We start from the raw sequence: 20415 nt of genomic DNA, 5'->3' as shown, positions 1-20415 counted from the left end.
CGTACTTTAAACTTTTAACAAATAAATTCTATATCAAAGAAAAGATATGATTTAGCTTAGTTACCAAATAAGATTATGACTGTACAACTCAATCTAGCTAATTCCTCCCTGCTAAATTACAACCAGTTTTAAATTTTTCATAAAAACAACTTTAGAATAACCGCTTTTTAGCCCTCCAAAAGTCCAGGGAATTGGGGCAACACCTCCTCTATAACTTCTTCAAGCTGTACATGGGCATTGAGATATCCTTGCGGGTAGAGGGTAGGAAGAATGAAGCAAATGCTTTAGCTGATGTGTCCTGACTGGACCCAGCTGAAAGTCCTTGAGACCAGGAATCCAAGTAGGCACACTCTGTAAAATACAACTCTCAAGACAAAAGTTTAGAATTGAAATCTCTTTTTGTTTGATTCTCCTGCATTAATTTTTTCAGGCGGTCTACCTCTATCAAATCTGATCGGTATGACTCTGTGAGGTTTCCAGCGCCTACTCACACTTTTTAAAAACACAAGATCTTTCTCCCAAAATACTGTGTTCCTTAGTCTGTAACCAGAAATGCTTGTATCTTGCACTCTCTCCCAGAGTAATAATATAATCATAAAACTCAAAGTCACACCCATTATGAAGATTAAACTATTTTTTAAAAAGGAAGTAAGCTAAACAATGAGCCTGATAGGCTTTTGTACTCTGTGATATCAGGAAATTAACCCAAAGTTCCTGTGGAGCCCATGTTAAGAGAATCTGAGCTTCCTGTTGTGGTAGATATAAAAATAACTACAAACCCTCGATAGCCGGCATCAAAGAGCCATATGACCTTTAGCGGGATAATTCATAAAGCAAACCAAATACCTTCTATCAATTCCAATATCAGTAAGCAACATATCAAACCAGGACTTTAGTCCAAAATATATCCATCTGTTAAGTTCTTTACCCAGAGCCACAGATTTTTCTTTAACCTTAATAACATCTATAATATATGTCTGCATTCACTCTCCCTGGTGTTACAGACATTCATCACAACTCTCTACTTGGAGGTAGTGACTAATTTTTCCCTCTCTAAGTTCTGAACCATGGTTGAAAATCCCCACCTGATTCAGGTACTCTCTTCTTTCTAAAAACAAACTTAATCACCTTTTAATAATACCTGCCATTAAGAAGTAGCTTATCTAACTAGGATTTCAACCCAAAATTCCCGTGGAGCCCACATTAAAAAGAATATGAGTATGCTGAAAGACTTTCTAAACAACTTTCTTTAAAAAGCAGCTTTTAATCTCTAACTCTCTGAGCTGCCATTACTTATCACACGGCCTGGGACCTACAGCCTGCCAGCCCAGGCTACTTCCCTGTTTCTTTGTTTAAAGTCCCCGTGCTTGAGAGATCACATGACTTAACATGGCGCTGCCCTCCTCTTACTTAGAAAATAAAAACTTTCTCTCAACTCTTAGGATTACTAGTGGATTCTTGGTTGGATTACATTGGTTCTCTATCTGTTGTTGTATAAATATAAAAAATTTAAAAAAAGTATTGTTTTCTTTTATTTCGCTAGTTTCGCCCATAGTGCCCCAAGATATCTGCTAGATATCTTGGTGGAAACACATCCCAACTCCGTGGTGGCCCAGTGTCTCCTGCCACCACACACTTTGCTACACTCAAATCGTCACATAAAATAACACACTATAATCTTTGACCCAATTGGTAAGATATAATTGCCCACCTAAACATACAAAGCCCAGTACCATCCATCCCTTAAGAATATTTGTAACAACCTGTAAAGGTACAGCATGGAATCGTAACGTCACCCGCCATATTGTCCTGCCATGGCTTCTCTCTCCCATCTGTCAATTCTTGATCTTAGAGCATAAGCCATTGGTGTTCTGTTCAGGAAAATTTCCCCTGTGCCTGTGTTCAAGGCTCTTACCCACTTTCTCTTGTATTAGTTTCAGTGTATGTGGTTTTATGTGAAGGGCCTTGATCTACTTGGACTTGCGTTTTGTAGAAGGCAATAAGATGGATCAGTTTGCATTCTTCTGCATGCTTCCCTACATTTGAGCCAGCACCATTTGTTGAAAATGCTATCTGGCACAAAGAGTTTGTAATTTGCTGTTCTCACACTGGGACATGAGCAGGTTTCTAGTTTAGGTTATGCCATCTTTTGAAACTTAGGTGGTCAGGGAGCATAGAATCCCCTGGTAGTAGGGAAGTCAAGGGCTGCCTGTGGCAGAGCTGCCTTTCCTCCTGAGGAGTTGAGTAAGGTGGGGCTGCCTGTTGTCTGGGATGGAAAAGCTTTCCTAATGGTAACAGAAAGATTCTGTTTCCTAGTTTTAACATAGTGGAGTTGAAGGCGTCTGTCCCATGTTAAATGTCCATCAGAAAGTCTCCCCATAACATAGACATCAAAGACAAAACACAAGGAAAACGTGTCTCTTTCTTTCTATCAGGCGGGAATGAAGAGGAACCAGAAGGTGGCGCTCAGACTCAGGAAACGTGTTTCTTTCTGTCAGGAAGGAACAAAAGGAACTAGATCAGTGGGTGCCCTTGGCTCTCAGAGCTCAAGCTCAACCCCCAGACAGGGATTCAAAATGTCTTCTGGTCCCCCTGTGGCAACAGCCCTCTAGCACGTCTGCTTTAACCAGGTATGGCCACAGATACAGATTTAAAGCCCTTTCTCAGAACAATTACAGATGTGGCATCCCTCAGAGTTTACAAACAAAGACAGGAATTGCCTTCCATAAACACATGGACAGACTCGTAGACTCAGACAGACACCACTGGTATTGAAACCCTCTGGGTCAGGGTTCTGGAAGCCTTGGAGTTCCTGACCAGTGTACCAAAATGTTGTGCCAGGAAATGTTCATGAACCTCAAAAGACCACCAAGGAGCTAATTCCGATGCAATTGCAATTAGAGTCTTCTTATTCAAGCTCAAGCTTGGGCTCCTGCCAACCCAGACCCAGCAGGAAGGTGGAGCCCTGAGCCTAGTTCTGGGTAAGCATTTGTGGAGGCAAGAAAGGGTTATCTTGCCTGGTACACATCTGATTGGGGGGGCATTATGGCCCTTAAAATAATTGGCTGGTGCTGGGAGCCAAACCATAAACTTAACTTTGTTTTCCTCCTGATTGGTGTTTGTTAGTCAGTGAAGTATTAGGGGCGGGCTTATAACCTGGGGGTGCAGATTTGTTGGGGAATAATCTGGAAACTGGTGCTAGACACAAGTCTTGTTGTTGGGGTACCCTGGAAACTGGTGCTAGGTAAAGGCCTGTAGTTAACTCAAGTTCAACCTTAGATCAGGTTTTCTTGAGATAGAGTCTGAACCCAAAAGATTTGGTCTCTCACAGTGATAGCAGCTGTGATCACTGTGACTCCCCCATTATGAGGGAACCCACTTCCAACCCATAAACCAGAGTAACCCTCCCTCTTTGGTCTGCTTTGGTCAGAAACTTTGTCATAGCAACCATTACAGAACTAAGAAGGAACGTGTTTTTCCCAGAGGGTTCTGCATGTGGTTACAGGCTTATCTGCCAATTTTTTCTTTTTTTTTTTCTTTTTCTTTTGTATTGGATATTTTTTTTCACATTCATAGATAGCTTTATTTAGCCTTTAGAAAAATATATACAACAATCAGAACCATGGTTTTCTTAAATATTTTTAAATTAAAACTGTGCAAGTGAGAGGAAGATTGTTTCCACAGTCAGAACATCAATACTGTGTAATGAAGGAGATGGGAATTCTGCAGGTCTGGAATGGTTAAGAACTGGGGAGGAGCAGCTCGTGGCTGCCAAGTGGCCAGTGTGGATCACACCTAAGAGACTGCTGTTTCCACCTGAAAACAATTACTATTACATGCCTAGCTTTGAGTAAAACAACTGAATGCTGGGCAGATACAAACAGGCATTGATTAAACCAAAATTTGCCATTTCAATTGGTATTAACTTGAATTTGGCTACATTAGGATCTGTCAGTCATCATTCAAGTGCTAGCAGATGCAGGCACTGCTAAAACTTCAGGGGATGGGGTTGGGGATTTAGCTCAGTGGTAGAGCGCTTGCCTAGCATGCGCAAGGCCCTGGGTTCGGTCCCCAGCTCCGGAAAAAAAAAAAAAAAAAACTTCAGGGGCTTAAGGAGCTTGTTAATGTCATCTACTTCCGATGAGTCTTGCTTTCTCAACGCTCTTCTGAACGACAGTGTTTGTGAGAAGTATTTTAGTTAGGCAGTTCTTGGAGTTCCAAGTAGTTTGAGAAGCTGAATATGAAAGCAGCAGCAGCCTTAGTTTTGTTCCAATCCTGCCCTTTACTCTACACTGTTAAGTACTTCAGCCTACTCCCAAGTACATGGATCTCCCTCTGCTAGTCCTGAGGCTTCTCCTGGAAATCAGTTTAATCAATGTTCCATCCAGAGGCCAGTCTATCGAGATTTCCTAGGACCTCGGAATCAACATTACCAGTCACCTCTTTTCCTGCTTTTACCAACTAAGCAAAGCAACTAGGCAAGTGTCATCAGCAACATCCAGCTCTGGAGACTGCGCTTATGAGTCTGAAGGGGCGTTGGGTGAGAGAGAACAGGCGGTTACAACTGGAGGTCTCATTACGAGTAAGGGGAGAGAGATGGGTATTTTGTTCTCTGTTCATCTATTTCCTGCTTTGTTTTCTTGATGAAACTAAATATCTCCTTAAATAGTGCTTTGTATTCTGGAGGTGTAGTGGTGGGGGAACTGATGGGCTCTGGGCTTACAGGGGTGGGTTCCTAACCACTGGCCCCGGCCTTAGACTGTGGGACCAGCCCCGTCAGGTCCCTCGTCAGTAGTCTGGAGGTCTGCGCTGCCTTGTGTGACAGTGAGTCCTGCTCCTGCTGGCACTTCCTCAGGAGCTCTTCATACTTCACTTTCAGGGCGCTGTACTGAGTGTCCACTTCGTGCAGAAGGGAGATGCCCTTCTGCTTCACAGCCTTAGCTCTCCTGATGCAAGTGTCCTCGTGGTCCTTCCCGATGTCATCCCCCGCCAGGCTGCTGAGCACCGTCTCACTGCTGCTGCGTTTGAGTGGTTTTCTATGTGCTTCTGGAGCAGCCAGGAACATTTCCTCCAGCAGACTCTGGCTGGGCTCCTTGAAAGGAACAAACAGGGAGTCGGGTACCAGCTTCTCAACACCATTCACAAAAGGATGCTCCGCCTGCAGCATCTGCCGCATCTCGGCCACCTCTGCCTCCAACTCCTGTGCCCGGGCTCGGTAGGCATCTGTGGCACTCAGCTGCTGCTCCAGCTCGCTGTTCTCCTTCAGCACCACTTTATACTCTGCCTCCACGCTCACTCGCTTCTTCCTCTCTAGACTCAGCTGGGCCTGCAACATCGTCACTGCCTTTTTCAGGTGCTCGTTTTCTTCTTCATCAGGGCTTTGCTGGCTCTGCAAGGAAGTGATCTTCTCAGCGAACACGTGGTCATATACAAAGTGTTGGCGGAGGTCGTACAGCTCTTTCAGACAGGAGAAGCTTGGTGCTGGTCTCTCCTGGTCACATGCCTTCTGCCTCCCTCTTCCTTGGTTAGAAGACTTCAGCTCCTCCACTTGGCTCTGGAGGTGATCAATGTTGGTTTGCAGGCATTCAATTGTTTCTGTCAGGCTCAGGATTTTCTGCTGTGAGGCCTTGCTCTCAGCAACTAGCTTCTGGTTGGTTTCTTCCAGTTCTCTAACATCTAACTGCTCATAAACTTTTGCATGCTGCTCATTCATTTGCCGTAGAAGCTCCACCTGCTTGGTCAGGCACTCAATTTCCTGTAACTGCTCCTGATTGGTTGTGTACGTCTGCTGAAGAGAATCCTCCAACTCTGTGTTCCGATCCAGTAGCGTCTTTCCGAGTTCTGCAGCAAGTTGGAGATCTTGCTGGAGGTCCCGGTGGTCATACCAGGGCTCATCCTCTATCTCGAACTCCTCCACGAGGTTATCTGCCAGCATGTCGCCGGGGACGTCCGGGGGCAGCGGGCTTTGCCGCGGTTCTGCCGTTTGGGCCGCTGCCCCAGGCTCTCCCCCGACCCCACCACCCTCAGCCAGAGCCACCCTCGGGCGGGACGCGCCGGTCCCGCTGTAGCTCCGACCGCCGTCCCGCGCCGCCCAAAGGCCGGCGCCCTAGCGAGCGCGTCCCGGGTGGCGCCGGGAGCCGGCTCCTCAAGCGTATTGGATATTTTTAATTTACATTTGAAATGTTATTCCCTTTCCCAGTTTTGTTTGATGTTGGCTACTGGTTTCTTGTATAATGCTTTGCTATGTTTAGGTATGGGCCTTGAATTCCTGATCTTTCCAACACTTTTATCATGAAGGGCTGTTGAGTTTTGTCAAGTGCTTTCTCAGCATCTAATGAGATGATCATGTGGCTTTTTTCTTTGAGTTTGTTTACATAGTGGATTACGTTGATGCATTTCCGTATATTGAACCATTCCTGCATCCCTGGGATGAAGCCTACTGGATCATGATCGATGATTGTTTTGATGTGTTCTTGAATTCAGTTTGCAAGAATTTTATTGAGTATTTTTGTGTTGATATTCATAAGGGAAATTGGTCTGATGTTCTCTTTGTTGAGTCCTTGTGTGGTTTAGATATAAGTGTAACTATGGCTTCATAGAAGGAATTGGGTAGTGCTCCTTCTGTGTCTATTTTGTGGAATAGTTTGGACAGGATTGGTAGGAGGTCTTCGATGAAGGTCTGATAGAATTCTGCACTAAACCCATGTGGACCTTGGCTCTTTTTGGTTGGGAGACTTAATAACTGCTTTTATTTCTTGAGGAGTTATGGGGGTTTTTTTTAGACGATTTATCTGTTCCTGATTTAACTTTGGAACCTGGTATCTGTCTGGAAAATTGTCCATTTCCTCCAGATTGTTCCGTTTTGTTGAATATAGGCTTTTGTAGTAGGATCTGATGATTTTTTGAATTTCCTCTGATTCTGTTATGTCTCCCTTTTCATTTCTGATTTTGTTAATTTGGACACACTCTCTGTGCCCTCTGGTTAGTCTGGCTAAGGGTTTGTCTATCTTGTTGATTTTCTCAAAGAATCAGATCCTGGTTTTGTTGATTCTTTGTATAGTCCTTTTTGTTTCTACTTGGTTGATTTCAGCCCCGAGTTAGATTATATCCTGCCTTCTACTCCTCTTGGATGTATTTGCTTCTTTTTTGTTCTAGAGCTTTTAGGTGTGCTGTCAAGCTGCTAATGTATGTTCTCTCTAGTTTCTCTTTGGAGACACTCACAGCTATGAGTTTTCTTCTTAGTACTGCTTTCATTGCCTGCCATAAGATTGGAGACAATGAAAGCATTCTCATTTTCATTCAATTCTAAAAAATATTTTATTTCTTTCTTTATTTCTTCCTTGACTGAGTTATCATTGAGTAGAGCATTGTTCAACTTCCATGTATACGTGGGCTTTCTCTTGTTTTTCTTGTTACTGAAGACCAGCCTTAATCCATGGTGATCTGATAGGATGCATGGGATTATTTCAATCTTCTTGTATCTGTTGAGGGCTGTTTTGTGACCGATTATATGGTCAATTTTGAAGAAGGTACCATGAGGTGCTGAGAAGAAGGTATATTCTTTTGTTTTAGGATGAAATGTTCTATAAATATCTGTTAAATCCATTTGGCTCGTAACTTCTGTTAGTTTATCTGTCTCTGTTACTTTCTGTTTCCATTGATCTGTCCATTGATGAGAGTGGGTTGTTGAAGTCTCCCACTATTATTGTGTGAGGTGCAGTGTGTGCTTTGAGCTTAGTAAGGTTTCTTTTATAAATATAGGTGCCCTTTGTTTGTATCATAGATATTCAGGATTAAGAATTCATCTTGGTGGATGTTTCCTTTGATGAGTATGAAGTGTCCTTATCTTTTTTGATAACTTTTGGGTGAGAGTCGATTTTATTTGATATTAGAATGGCTACTGTAGCTTGTTTCTTGGGGCCATTTGGTTGGAAACTTGTTTTCCAGCCTTTTACACTGACTGTCTTTGTCACTGAGGTTTGCTTCTTGTATGCAACAAAATGCTGGGTCCTCTTTCAGCATTCAGTCTGTTAGTCTATGTCTTTTTATTGGGGCATTGAGTCCATTGATGTTAAGAGATATTAAGGAATTGTTTGCCAAATTAATTGTAAGACTTTTCCTCATAAGTCACAGCTAGTCAATATGTAGAGATAAAGTGATCTTGGGGTACCTGTTCCCAATTAATGCATTTAAACATAACTCCTACTTTTCAGTCTCAGGGAGTATTGTAAGAGATTAGGGACCAGGACATCTGCTGCAAAGTAGTTTCTTCTAAAATAAATAAACATGAAGAACATCAAATGCAGGGAGGATGGTTCTGGGAGGAGTTGTGGGATGGAGTGTTTGGGGATACAATAGTCTGAGTTGGAGCGATGGCTTAATGCTAATGGCACTTGCTAATTTTCCAGAAGACCAAGGTTTGATTTCTAAAAGCCACATGGCAGCATGTAACTATCTGTAATTCCAGGCCCAGGAGATCCAATGCCGTTTTCTGGCCTCTGTAAGCACCAGGCACACATGTGGTATACATACATGTATGTAAGCAAAACATTCATAGGCATATAATATAAAAATGTAAGATACATTGTATGAGATTCTCTAAGAATATGTGTGTGTGTATGTATAATTTTGTTTTTTAAATTGTATTTTATGTATGTGAGTACACAGTTGCTGTCTTCAGACACACCAGAAGAGGGCATCAGATCTCATTACAGATGGTTGTGAGCCACCATGTGGTTGTGGGAATTGAACTCAGAATCTCTGGAAGAGCAACCAGTGCTCTTTACTACTGAGCCCTCTCTCCAGCCCATGAATTTTTATTACAATACTTTCAAGTAATTTTAAATTGGTACAAATCAGTCAGGTTCATACTTTATAAACTAATTTCTTTACTATCTGTTTTAGTGCTTACATTTAAAATTTCACATACTATTCTTTTGTTCTTATAGATTTATGGAAGTCTTAAAAATAGCAGGAAAGAAGTTAGATGAATGTGAAAATAGAGAATTATATTTCTATGAAGATATGAGAAACAGAACATTTGAAACGCTACAGCATGAGGTAATTTTAAATCAGTTTCAAGAAGACCTAAAACTTTTTAATTTGGGGAAACATAAAACTCCAAGTTCTTTGTCTATTAAATATGTGAAAATAAAAAAATATTGTGTGTGTAGATTGTGTGTGTGTGTGTGTGTGTGTGTGTGTGTGTGTGTGTGTGTGTACATGCTAAGTGGGGTCAGAAGACAGCTCTGTGGAGTCAGTTCCCTCTTTTCATATCTGTGTGGGTTCGTGGTAGTGCCTTGATGTTGTCAGGCCTGCAAGTAAATGCATATCAGGATGACCATGGGTGAGTGAGAGGGCATGATTCACACCTCTGGATCTACCTATGCAGGAGGTCCTCAGGTAGCCTATGCAGGAGACTGAGAAGAGCCTGATCATTTACTGACTACACCAAAGGCAGTCAGGCAGGGTATAATAATAATAATAATAATAATAATAATAATAATAATAATGACAACAACAACAACAACAACAACAAATGATAACAATGACAACGACAGCAACAACAACAACAATAATTCTGCCTAGTAAGCTCGCCTCTAGTATAGGGGTGCCAAGACCAGTGTACATAAGAGAAATTACTCTCAGAGCTGCTATACCGATAGGGTGCTGCTTAGCCACATCTGACCCATCTCCTGACACACACTCTTTCTTGTATATTGCTCTGTTTGCCTAGCTTAACATCCTGGAACTCGATGAGAGTGTTGTTTGGCTAATGTGGTGATCATGGAGAAGCAGGGCTTATGAATCCTTTGTCCATGCACTACTGTCCTGCTGAGGCTGTCTGCAGGCCCCACCACAGCCATACTTGTTATTTTCTGTTTTTTTTTTTTTATCCTGTTTCTGCACACTTCATCCATGTTTCCTAGACTGCTTTCAGTTCTCGAGGTTCTTTTCCCCTGTCTTTTTGTTTTTGGTGGAATCCATTCCCTAACTTCTCAGTATGACTGTGTTTTCACCACCACCGCCGAGGGACAGAGAAAACCGAAGTCCTGTGAGTTGGCCTTTCTAACAAGTTCTCCACGTAGTTCAGATGCCAATAAAGTGGTGAACTTAGATTTGCAAGTCAAAGTCTAAGGTCAAGTGCCATTTTTGTGACAAAGATGATTGATGTAAAGAGTTCTGTGATTCCTAGTGACTTCTGAGAATTTTAACAGGCTACTCCCTAAGATTCTGCTATAGATTTTAATAAGTTACAAATGCATTTGTCCCAGGAGTCAATATCAAGTTAAATGAAGAGAAACTTGAAGCAATCCCATTAAATCAGGGACTAGACAAGGCTGCTCACTCTCTACCTACCTATTTCAATATAGTATTTGAAGTCCTAACCAGAGCAATTAGACAATAAAAAGAGGTCAAGGGGATACAAATTGGAAAGGAAGAAGTCAAAATATCACTTTGCAGATGATATGATAGTATACTTAAATGACCACAAAGGTTCCACCAGAGAACTACTAAGCCTCATAAACAACTTCAGCAAAGTGGCTGGGTATAAAATTAACTCAAACAAATCAGTAGCTTTCCTCTACTCAAAGGATTAAACAGGCTGAGAAGGAAATTAGGGAATCGACACCCTTCACAGTAGTCCCAAATAATATTAAATATCTTGGTGTGACTCTAACCAAGCAAGTGAAAGATCTATATGACAAGAACTTCAAGTCTCTGAAGAAAGAAATTGAAGAAGATCTCAGAAGATGAAAAGGTCTCCCATGCTCATGGATTGGCAGGATTAATTTATAGCAAAATGGCCATTTTACCAAAAGCCATTTTCAAAAGCGATCTACAGATTCAATGTAATCCGCATCAAAATTTCAATTCAATTGTTCATAGAGTTAGAAAGAGCAATTTGCAGAATTATTTGGAAAAGCAAAAAACCCAGGATAGTGAGAACTATTCTCAACAATAAAAGAACTTCTGGGTGAATCACCATCCCTGACTTCAAGCAGTATTACAGAGCAATAGTGATAAAAACTGCATGGTATTGGTAAAGAGATAAATGGAATAGAATTGAAGACCCAGAAAAGAACCCACATATGGTCACTTGATCTTGGACAAAGGAGTTAAAACTACCCAATTGAAAAAAGGCAGCATTTTCAACAAATGGAGCTGATTCAACTGGAGGGCAGCATGTAGAAGAATGCAAATTGACACATTCCTATCTTCTTGTACAAAGCTCAAGTCTAAGTGGATTAAGGGACTCCACAAAGAACCAGATACACTGAAACTAATAGAACAGAAAGTGGGCAAGAGCCTTGAACACATGGGCACAGGTGAAAATTTTCTGAACAGAACACCAATGGCTTAGGCTCTAAGATCAAGAATCAACAAATGGAACCTCATAAAACTGCAAAGCTTCTGTAAGGCAAAGGACACTGTCAATAGGGCAAAATGGTAACTAACAGATTTGGAAAAGATTATTACCAGTTCTGCATCTGATAGAGGGCTAATATCCAATATATACAAAGAACTCAAGAAGTTAAACTCCAGAGAATCAAATAACCCTATTAAAATGGGGTACAGAGCTAAACAAAGAATTCTCAACTGAGGAATATCAAATGGCTGAGAAGTATTTGAAGAAATGTTCAACATCCTTAGTCATCAGGGAAATGCAAATCAAAACAAACCTGAGATATTACTTCACACCAGTCAGAATGGCTAAGATCAAACACTCAGGTGACAACGGATGCTGGTGAGGATGTGGAGAAAGAGGAACACTCCTCCATTGTTGGTGGGATTGCAAGCTGGTACAATCACTCTGGAAATCAGTCTGGCAGTTCCTCAAAACATTGGACTTAGTACTACCTAGGACCTAATTATACCACTCCTGGGCATATACCCAAAAGATGCTCCAGCATATAACAAGGACATATGCTTCACTATGTTGATAGCAGCCTTATTTATAATAGCCAGAGGGTAGAAAGGACCCAGATGCCCTTCAACAGAGGAATGGATACAGAAAATGTGGTACATTTACACAGTGGAGTACAGCTATTAAAAACAATGACTTGATGGAAACTCTTAGGCAAAATGAATGGAACTAGAAAATATCATCCTGAGTGATGTAACCCAGTCATAAAAGAACACACATAGTATGCACTCACTGATAAGTGGATATTAGCCCAAAAGCCTGGAATGTCCAAGTTACAATTCACAGATCATATCAAGTCCAAGAAGAAAGAAGACCAAAATGTAGATGCTTCATTCCTTCTTAGAAGGGGAAACAAAATACTCACTGGAGGAAATACAGGGACAAAGAGTGGAACAGGGACTGAAGAAAAGGTCATCCAGAGAATGCCTCCCCTGGGGATACATCCTATATGCAGCTACCAAACCTAGTCCCTATTGCTGATGTCAAGAAGTGCTTGCTGACAGGAGCCAAATATGGGTGTCTCCTGAGAGGCTCTGCCAGAGCCCGACTGATACAGATGAGGATGGTTGCAGCTAACCATTGGACTGAACAAAAGGACCCCAATGGAGGAGTTAGAGAAAAGACTGAAGGAGCTGAAGGGGTTTGCAACCCCATTGGAAGAACCACATATCAACCAACCAGACCCCAGCAGAGCTCCCAGGGACTAAACCACTAACCAACAAGAATAATGAGCACCCATGACTCCAGCCACATCAATGGGAGGAAATGCCCTTGGTCCTGTGAAGGCTTGTTTTCCCAGTATAGGAAAACCCCCAATGCCAGGGCATTGAGGTCATAATGGGTGGTGGAATGGGAGCATCCTATTAGTAGCAGGGGGAGGGGGAGGGGCATCGGAGATGGGGGGAAAGGGGAAAAATAAATCCTTTCTTTTAAATTTCAACCCTAAAACCACCCCAAAGTGCATTTGTCAAAATTGTGTATTGGTTTGTATTAGGCTATTTACAGCCTAAATCCATCATCACAACTGTATTTTTCTTCATGTAGATAAATTATCTTAAAGATACATGGGAACCTATACAATGCAAATATCTACATCAAGATATAAACATTCAGTTGACTGAGCAAGAATTGTTAAAAATAAAATCAGAACAAGAGAATTATGAACACCTACACCAGACTCAAGGCAATGTGGAAAAGGAAGTGCTAACTCTCAGAGGGCTGGTTCAAGAGAGTGTGGTAAGTCAGGGTCAGCTCCACAGTGGGAAAGGAGACCCAGGCAGGGGAAGGTGCTGTGCTGGAGGCATGGAACGTTAGTGTGATTGCTTGTAACATCTCAGCTTCTTCTCACCGAGAATCACATTCTGGATAGTTCTTTTGTGTGTTTCCTCCACTTTTCTTACAGCAATTTGATTTGTATATGATCTAAGTTCCTCCCTTTAAAAATATCCAGTTTCCATCAGTACATTGTAGTGATTATTGTTTTGAATAATTTGTCTTTTAAAGCTCGTTTTCTTTTTTGAGGCGGAAATGCAGGAGCTTTATGATACTCAGCATATTCTCAACATCAAAGATTAAGAAATTCATTCAGGCAAACATGTGCCCTTCAGTGACCCAGTGTCCACACACACACACACACACACACACACACACACACACACACACACACACACACACACACTCACACACACCAGAGCTAGCTCAGAGTACATGGAGCGCAGGGTAGCCCCTCAGATTGCTGAACTAAAAGGGATCGTGGATGCTTCAGGATGTATGCAGCACAATGTGGGAAGGTCTGCATGGGGAACCTGGCGTTGCTGGCTCTCAGGTCCCTTCCTAGTTTTGGTTCTATGTGACCGAGCAAGGCTGTGGGCTGCAAGCAAACCTGGGTCTCCAAAGCCACGCTTGGTTCCACAACTGTTGTGTTGTTGGCTGTGTTCTGCTCCCTGTTAAGTCCACTGCTGGGATACTAAATTGCTTATGAAATTCGAGGAGCCCATCCATCCTTTAGTGACATAAGGCTTACATGGTGCTCACAGACCAACCGTGAACCGAGTTGGAGCCACCATAGGGCACTGGGACACCCTCCAAGAGCAGCACTCCTGAAGAAAGGCTCTTCATCTGGCTAAAGGAGCCCTTTGACTTTTCTGAAAAGCAGGGCTCTGCAGCCATGGACTGGGAGCAGAAGTGAGCACAGCTGTTCAGAGTATACCATAGTGTTTTGTTTTGTTTTCTTCTAACCCTATCAAATCTCTCCAAAATGGCCTCTTCTTCCTAGGGCCATGAGTAAGGACCTTAAGCGACTGCAACAGTGTGAAGGCCTTCCTTTTACTCAGGACTTGCCATGTTCTGCTAATGGCACTTCTGAGGGTTTAGTGACCCTTTAGTGACACTTGACTAGGACTCTTAGAAACAAAGTTTGAGATTTGAGCATCTTCTAGTTTTAAATATGTGGATCTGAGATAACTGAGGCCCACTTTGCTTTGTCTTAGATTTCTAAATTTAATAAACTCTTTGGAAAGTGTGGGAGTTGTTTTTGTCAGGGAAGCATCCTGGAGGTGACTTGGGTACTCCTGCTGCTGAGGTGCAGGGGTCTGGTACCAGTCACTTGGGAGGCTGTTGGATATGCTGTGCTCCATGGAGACCTGTGGCCTCTGGTGGACCACCTGTGCAACTGCTGGGGGAAAGTCTTTGTCACCCGGGCAGTAATACCAGAGATGAACACTGTTGCCTTAGGCGGACTGGTGCCTTCCCATTCTTGCTCATCTTTGTCTTTGTCTTCCTTCCTATCTCCAGTATGTGGGTGTTTCTGCACAGTCCTCATCCCACCAGCTTTCAGGGCGGGCGGACGTCCAGCTTTGGTCTCCGGCCTTCCTTTTGGAGGGGAAGCCATGGCACCACTGGTTTTCTGAGGGGGCAACGGCAGCTGCGGGGTGGGTAGCAGTGAGCACAAAAGGCCTTGGGAGCGTGGATCTGTTCTTACGTTACAATGTTAGATACATCGTCCCACAGATTCGTCCTTCAGTTACGATGTTCAAGTTTTACACTTTTGAATGATTCCATCAATTAGAGTTATCTGGAAATAGAAGTACTAAAATGAGCGTGGTTCTCAGCCAAGGCCGAAATTCAGTGGCAGGGTACAAAAGCAGCACATGCAAGACTCCTGGTTAGATTTCCTTCGGCACCAAAGAAAACCATAAGAAGAGTCAGTTGTAATGCATTTCTGTAGAGCTGAAGGTAAATACTCTCGAGTCCAGCATGTTGTATCACATACATAAAGTCACTGTGGGATTCATGAGTTCTGGACATACATATACCATACTCACTTTGGGCATAGTTATTTCAAAAACATTTACTTTTAATTTGTTTTAGACACAAGCAGAAGAGGAAAAAAAATTAGAGAAAGCAAGAGAGAACAACAATGATTCAAGAATGAGTCAAATCATTCTCAGAGTCAAAAGTTTAGAATCAAGACTTCCTGAGATAAAAAGCCATGTGGATTCTACGAGAAGAGAAATGGAAAAACATAAACAACTCTATGTAGAAGAAAATAAAAGCAGAAAATCACTTTTTAATACATTAAGCAAGTAAGTTAAAACAGAAATGGAAAATAATCCAACTCATTGGTCTTTAAAGCATGATTTCTTTATATATATATGGAATGTTCCATTTTTTCAGATTTTTAAAAATTTTTTTATTAGATATATTTCTTTACTTACATTTCAAAGATTATTCCCTTTCCCGGTTTCCTGTCCATAAGGCCCCATCCCCTCTACTCCCCCTCCCCCATACGGGTATTCCCCCCATACATTCCCCCTTACTGCCCCCCCCAAATTCCCCTGCACTAGGGGGTCCAACCTTGGCAGGACCAAGGGCTTTCCTTTCCACTGGTGCCCTAACAAGGCTATTCTCTGCTACATATGCAGTTGGAGCCCTGGGTCAGTCCATGTATAGTTAAAGCAAGATCTCTAATAAAACAAATTAGTAGGATATGAATGCTAACTGCACAATAAACTTAGAAAAATAATGGTAGAGAGTGAACTACACTTAGTGTGTTAGTCTGTAAGGATCTCTATTTCTTGTCAATTTTCCAAGTTTGTTTTCATGTTGTAGATGCCCCTTTGTCCCTTTTATATTCTCACACAGCCAGCTTGCAGTATTAGTTATTCGTTTTTGTTGTTGTTTGAGACAGGGTGTCTGTGTAGCTCTTGCTGGCCTAAAATTCATTATGTAGATGGGGCTGGCCTTAAACTCCCAGAGATAGGCCTGCCTCTGTCTCCCAAGTGATAGGATTTAAAGGCACAAGCCACCACACCCAGTTTCATTAGTGTTTTGAATACCTACTTTTTAATACAAACACTTCTGGATTTTTTTTCCACAAAAATGTTAACAAGCTTATTTGTGGGACATTGCAGCTTAAACTCAAATGGGTGAGGAGCAGCAGGAGCAGTACTCCGCTCAGTTGTGGTGTTATCAGTGTCCACAGCATCTGTAGACAGACTTCCCCTTATACTTTTTCTCTTTTCTTAAAGACAAAGACAAACTCAAACTCATGAGAAAAGATTAAAACAGGAATAAGTGAATATATAATTCACAAAGTGGTTAAAGTAATTCCTTTGTTAGTGCAAGAGGGTGTGTTCAACACAGAAAGACAGGACCTAACTCTTATGGCCTTGCAATAAGATCACTGAAAAGTTTTCTTACTTCTTTAAATAAAATTTAAATGCGTGTGATGTCTTCAGAAAATAAGATCTTTCTTCATGTTCTTTGAGGCAACCAAGGGTATTGCAATAGCCTATATTGTTTTGGAAATCTCCTGGATCCCCCTAATGAAACATAAAGGGAGGTTTCCTAGACTTGGCACTGGGGGTTTTGTTAGCTAATCTGTGACTACTGCAAGAGCATTACTTCTTCTTGATCGTTCTGTTGACTATTTTCACGCTCCCTAAAGATGCTGCTTTGAGTTATCGTTTGGGGATAAATCTTAATTTATGCATCTATTGTCTTAGTTAGGGTTTCCATTGCTGTGAAGAGATGTCATGACCAACACAACTCTTACAATGTCAAATGCTTAATTGTGGCTGCCTTACAGTTTCAGAGGTTCAGTCCATTATCATCATGGCAGGGAGCATGGCAGTGTGCAGGTAGACATGGTGTTGGAGGAGCCCAGACTTCTACATCCTCGACTGGCTTCTGAATGCATCCAGGAGGAGGCTGTCTTTCACACTGGGCAGAACCTGAGCAACAAAAAGCCCACCCCCTCAGTGACCCACTTCCTCCAACAAGGCCACTTCCTATGGGCCAAGTATTTTTAAACCACCACATGGACAGAGTTCATAGAGGACAAGTATACATACATACATGCATGCATGCATACATACATACATACATACATACATACATACATACATACACACACACACACATAAACACACTGGTTTACTTACTACAAGGATTTCTGGCTCATATTTAGTTCTCATGATTGTATACATTTAAGGAGCACAATGTGATATAGTGACACATTCACATATAGGGAGCTCACTGTTATCGCTAAGCAAATTAACATACCCACGGTTTCCCATACTTCACTCTTAGGAGTGCAAATATTTCTCCTGTCATCTTCAGGAATCTACCTTCCAGAAGGTACCAGTGCTACCTGTGAGGTTGTGACTCCCTGATAACCAGTTCTTCTCTCAGACTTCTTTCGTATTAGTAGTGAGGGATTCCTCTGGGAGCAGATGTACTTTGTTCAAGCAATGCTGAAGCTATAAGTGTGTATAGTAGGTGTGCTCTGATACGTTCTCAGCTCAGAGACTGTGTAATGGGACATTCTGATTATTCCTATAGCCTTTGATTTTTATCAAAGCAAAGCAAGTCATTAAAGAGTTATTTAGGAGAAGAACGAGATGCTAAATTTGGCCTTGTTGCATTCTTTATAGGACAATGAAAAAGCTGGAGGTGTCTAGAGCAAAGCTTATGCAGTTGAATCAGCAGAAGATGACCATGGAAACTATTCTGAGTTCCCTACCTGCTCAGCAGAGCCCTCGTGTTGCCAGATTTAATCCTGCTGTGGGACACAACCCCAGCTCTCCTCCGAGAGATGCCCCCGAGCCTCAGCCCGTTTGTGAGAGCGTGAGGAAGGGCCTGTCCAGGGTTAGTAAAGCTGACTTCTGTTCATTTGGGAATTTTCAGTTTCTAAAATAATCCTTGTTTTTAATTTGATGCAATATTGAATTGTTCTATAGGCTGGTACATGGTAAGTAAAAATGACAATAGTCTTTTTCTTTTCTTTTTTTTAAACAAACACTTTTTTTTTTTTTTTTTTTTTTTTGCAGATTTTAATGAGTCACCAGAGCTTGTCTTTTCAAGAACAACTTAGCTGTTAGGTTTTGTTGGATGGTTTCTAGGAGTGATCCATAGACAGATTGCATTTTCATTGTCTGTCCCTTACCGGAGTCAGAGGCTCTTATCAGAGTGTGAACACAGTGTGTGTGTGTGTGTGTGTGTGTGTGTGTGTGTGTGTGTGTGTGTGTGTGTGTGTTTTAATGAGATAAGATCCTTTAATGGAGAAAAATAGAGCTTTCATAGCTTTAAACTGATACGCACCACAAATGAACAATAAAAGCAACTTCACATTAGGTTAGTCCCTATAAGATACATATTGCAAACTGCATTTTCTGAAGCATTGTCTGCAATACTGTAGCACACTGTTCACCAGTCACCCTCTTTCTACAGACCCTGCCCTATGCTTCTCTGGCATACTCATTAAAGCCACGCACAGTTTGTCTTCTCAACCCTTCCTCTTTACTTGAAAACTCATTTTAATTGGAAAAGAAAGGGAAAAAGCACAGTCAGTCTTCTCTGTAGGTCCCATCCCAGGACAAGCTGCACAAAGCTGTCCCAGCTTGTCTGGGTAAAGGAGGTGTTGTACTCAAGTGCTTCAATTGGCTGTCTACTCTTAAGGATTCTAAGGTGATTTTGAATGTTTTTTCTTCTTCTTTTTATTGGATATTTCTTTATTTACATCTCAAATGTTATTCCCTTTCCTGTCCATAAGCTCCCTATCCCCTGCCCCTCCCCCATAAGGGTGTTCCTCCTCATCAACTCCCCCTCCCCCAACATTCCCCTGCACTAGGGGTCCAACCTTGGCAGGACCAAGGGCTTCCCCTTCCCCTAGTGCCCCAACAAGGCTATTCACTGCTACCTATGCAGTTGGAGCCCAGGGTCAGTCCATGTATAGTCTTTGGGTAGTGGTTTAGTCCCTGGAAGCTCTGGTTGGTTGGCATTGTTGTTCTTATGGGGTTGCAAGCTCCTTCAGCTCTTCCAATCCTTTCTCTAATTCCCCCAAAGGGGGTCCCATTCTCAGTTAAGTGGTTTGCTGCTAGCATTCACCTCTGTATTTGACATGCTCTGGTTGTGTCTCTCAGGAGAGATCTATATCCAGTTCCTGTCAGCATGCACTTTTTAGCTTCATCAGTCTTACCTAGTTTTGGTGGGTGTTCCCCCTTTTAAGAAGGAGTGGAAGCATCCAAATTTTGGTCATCCTTATTCTTGAGCTTCATGTGGTCTGTGAATTGCATCTTGGGTAATTCAAGCATTTGGGCTAATAGCCACTTATCAGTGAATGCACACCATGTGTGTTTTTCTGTGATTGGGTTATCTCACTCAGGATGATATTTTCTAGTTCATTACATTTGCCTATGAATTTCATGAAGTCATTGTTTTTGATAGCTGAGTAATATTCCATTGTGTAGATGTACCACATTTTCTGTATCCATTCCTCTGTTGAAGGGCATCTGGCTTCTTTCCAGCTTCTGGATATTATAAATAAGGCTGCTATGAACATAGTGGAGTATGTTTCCTTATTTTATGTTGGAGCATCATTTGGGTCTATGCCCAGGAGAGGTATAGCTGGGTCCTCAGATAGTGCAATATCCAATTTTCTGAGGAACCTCCAGACTGATTTCCAGAGTGGTTGTACCAGTTTGCAATCCCACCAACAATGGAGGAGTGTTCCTCTTTCTCCACATCCTCACCAGCATCTGCTGTCACCTAAGTTTTTTATCTTAGTCATTCTGACAGGTGTGAAGTGGAATCTCAGGGTTGTTTTGATTTGCATTTCCCTGATGACTAAGGATGTTAGATATTTCTTTAGGTGCTTCTCAGCCATTTGATATTAATATTTGATCCTCAGCTGAGAATTCTTTGTTTAGCTCTTTACCCCATTTTTAAATAGGGTTATTTGGCTCTCTGGAGTCTACCTTATTGAGTTCTTTGTATATTTCAGATATGACTTACTAAGGATAAAATGTCGTTAAGGAGGAACAGCTCAGAGGTGGGATAGGGAACAAAGCAGCGGCAGAAGCTATGGAAGGAGATATCCAAGAAATAGCAAGACCAATTGTCTGAATTCTGTTTGGACTAGTCTGAGTACTAGTTTTTTTAAAATAGTTTTGTAGATTGTTCTGCCTTATACTGGTACTGAAGCT

The 20415-nt window shown here is 42.0% G+C and overlaps 2 protein-coding genes across 2 annotated transcripts; one reads left to right on the top strand and one right to left on the bottom strand.

Moving 5' to 3' along the window:
- Positions 1-4543: 4543 nt before the first annotated feature.
- Positions 4544-5948, bottom strand: LOC116913479 (cerebellar degeneration-related protein 2-like). Its single transcript, XM_032917681.1, is given in 1 exon segment — positions 4544-5948. A coding segment is annotated over 1 exon segment (1359 nt). The 5' UTR covers positions 5936-5948; the 3' UTR covers positions 4544-4576.
- On the top strand, positions 5934-15517 carry LOC116913246 (ankyrin repeat domain-containing protein 26-like). Its single transcript, XM_032917406.1, has 4 exons — positions 5934-6064; positions 8949-9060; positions 12974-13165; positions 15299-15517. Exons 1-4 carry the CDS (start codon positions 5934-5936, stop codon positions 15515-15517), a joined length of 654 nt encoding a protein of 217 aa, XP_032773297.1.
- The last annotated feature ends 4898 nt before the right edge of the window (positions 15518-20415 follow it).

This window comes from Rattus rattus, chromosome 12, assembly GCF_011064425.1.
Source record: "Rattus rattus isolate New Zealand chromosome 12, Rrattus_CSIRO_v1, whole genome shotgun sequence".
In the NCBI taxonomy this organism is placed as follows: Eukaryota; Metazoa; Chordata; class Mammalia; order Rodentia; family Muridae; genus Rattus; species Rattus rattus.
This window is presented reverse-complemented; position numbering and strand designations above follow the sequence as displayed.